Source organism: Aptenodytes forsteri, unplaced genomic scaffold (genome assembly GCF_000699145.1).
Source record: "Aptenodytes forsteri isolate BGI_AS27 unplaced genomic scaffold, ASM69914v1 Scaffold168, whole genome shotgun sequence".
NCBI lineage: Eukaryota > Metazoa > Chordata > Aves > Sphenisciformes > Spheniscidae > Aptenodytes > Aptenodytes forsteri.
Window position 1 is genome coordinate 333181 of NW_008796047.1, and position 1222 is coordinate 334402.

Consider the following 1222-nt stretch of genomic DNA (forward strand, 5'->3'; position numbering starts at 1 on the left):
GGCCCGTCGACTGCACGGCCCCGGCCGGGGTCAGGGCGGCCGCCAAGGTACCAGGAACGGGGCAGGCTGCTCCTCTTCCCTGAGGATGCTTCGGGCCCAGGGATCCCGGGAGGAAACTGCCACCCCGGCATGGGTGGCCTCGGTGGTGGGGGTGTCAGGAGAGGGGTCTCTGGGTGCGGAGCCCTGCCCGGTGGGATTGCATCGCCCTGGGCTGTTGGTGTCTGGACCCACGTTCGGGTGCCCCGGTGCTTTGGGGTTCGCCCTGTGGGGCTCGCTTCCATCCTTCCTGTGTGTCCCCCGCAGAGCCAGGGCACGCTGGCTGGGCGACTCCGCAGCTTCAGCATGCAGGACCTGCGCTCCATCCCCGACGAGGCCCCCGTGCACTACCGGGACCCCCTGTACATGGAGGAGCAGGAGAGCCACAGGCAGGCTGCTGGGTAGCTCGGGGGGGGATCATAGTGGTGGTGGGCTCGAGCAAGGCCCATGGGGGGGTCATGCCGGGAGCTGTCTTGTCTTGTGCCCCCCTGTCCCCAGCCCACAGCACGCCCTCGGCCAGCCAGCGGTACGAGAGCGAGACGGAGAACGAGGAGCTCTGGTCGGACTTGCAGGTCTCGCACGAGCCTTCCTCCCACGGCTGGGACCCCAAGCCCCTCTCGCGCAGCCAGAGCCTGCGCGCGGCGAAGAAGACTATGCCGGCCAAAGAGGTACCGTGGTGGGGAATGCGGTGGCGTGGAACTGGGCTGAGGGGGATCTGACCCATTCTTCCCCCTGCCCAGGGCTCTTCCTGGCTCTTGCGCAGCCGGATCAAGAAGAAAGTGGCTCCGCCGGAGCAGTACAGCTAACGGCCCTGGGGAAACCCTCTGCCAGGAGCCTTAACACGAGTTTGCTGCTGCAGCACCAGGAGGGAGCCACGGTTCTTGCATCCCCGGCCCTGGGGAGGGGGCTCCCCCCCGCGTTACACTGTAAATACCTTCTCTGACCTCTGCCCGGCTGCACTGTGCACCTCCAGCCGCCTCGCGGAGGGGAGGGGAGGGCAGCTCGGCCCCCACACTGCTCCCGGCTGTGCCCCCCTCCCAGACCCCACTGCTGTGGGTCGGCGCCGGCGCCTCTCCCATGGGGTCCGGCCCCCCCTTCTCCTCCCACCCCATGAATGCTATGGGCTCTGCTGGGCACCCCCCCCCCCCCCCCCCCCCCCCCCGCCCGCCCTCACCCCCCCCCCCCC

The 1222-nt window shown here is 69.6% G+C and overlaps 1 protein-coding gene across 1 annotated transcript in view; it reads left to right on the forward strand.

The window, feature by feature from the left end:
- The window catches only part of REEP4 (receptor accessory protein 4), a 2884-nt gene extending 1722 nt beyond the window's left edge, over positions 1 to 1162 (forward strand). Inside the window, exons 5-7 of the mRNA XM_019473907.1 lie at positions 301 to 437; positions 535 to 704; positions 777 to 1162. Of these exons, the coding sequence (XP_019329452.1) occupies positions 301 to 437; positions 535 to 704; positions 777 to 979 (510 nt within the window). The 3' untranslated portion in view covers positions 980 to 1162. The remainder of the gene's footprint in view (positions 1 to 300; positions 438 to 534; positions 705 to 776) is intronic.
- Positions 1163 to 1222: the final 60 nt, after the last annotated feature.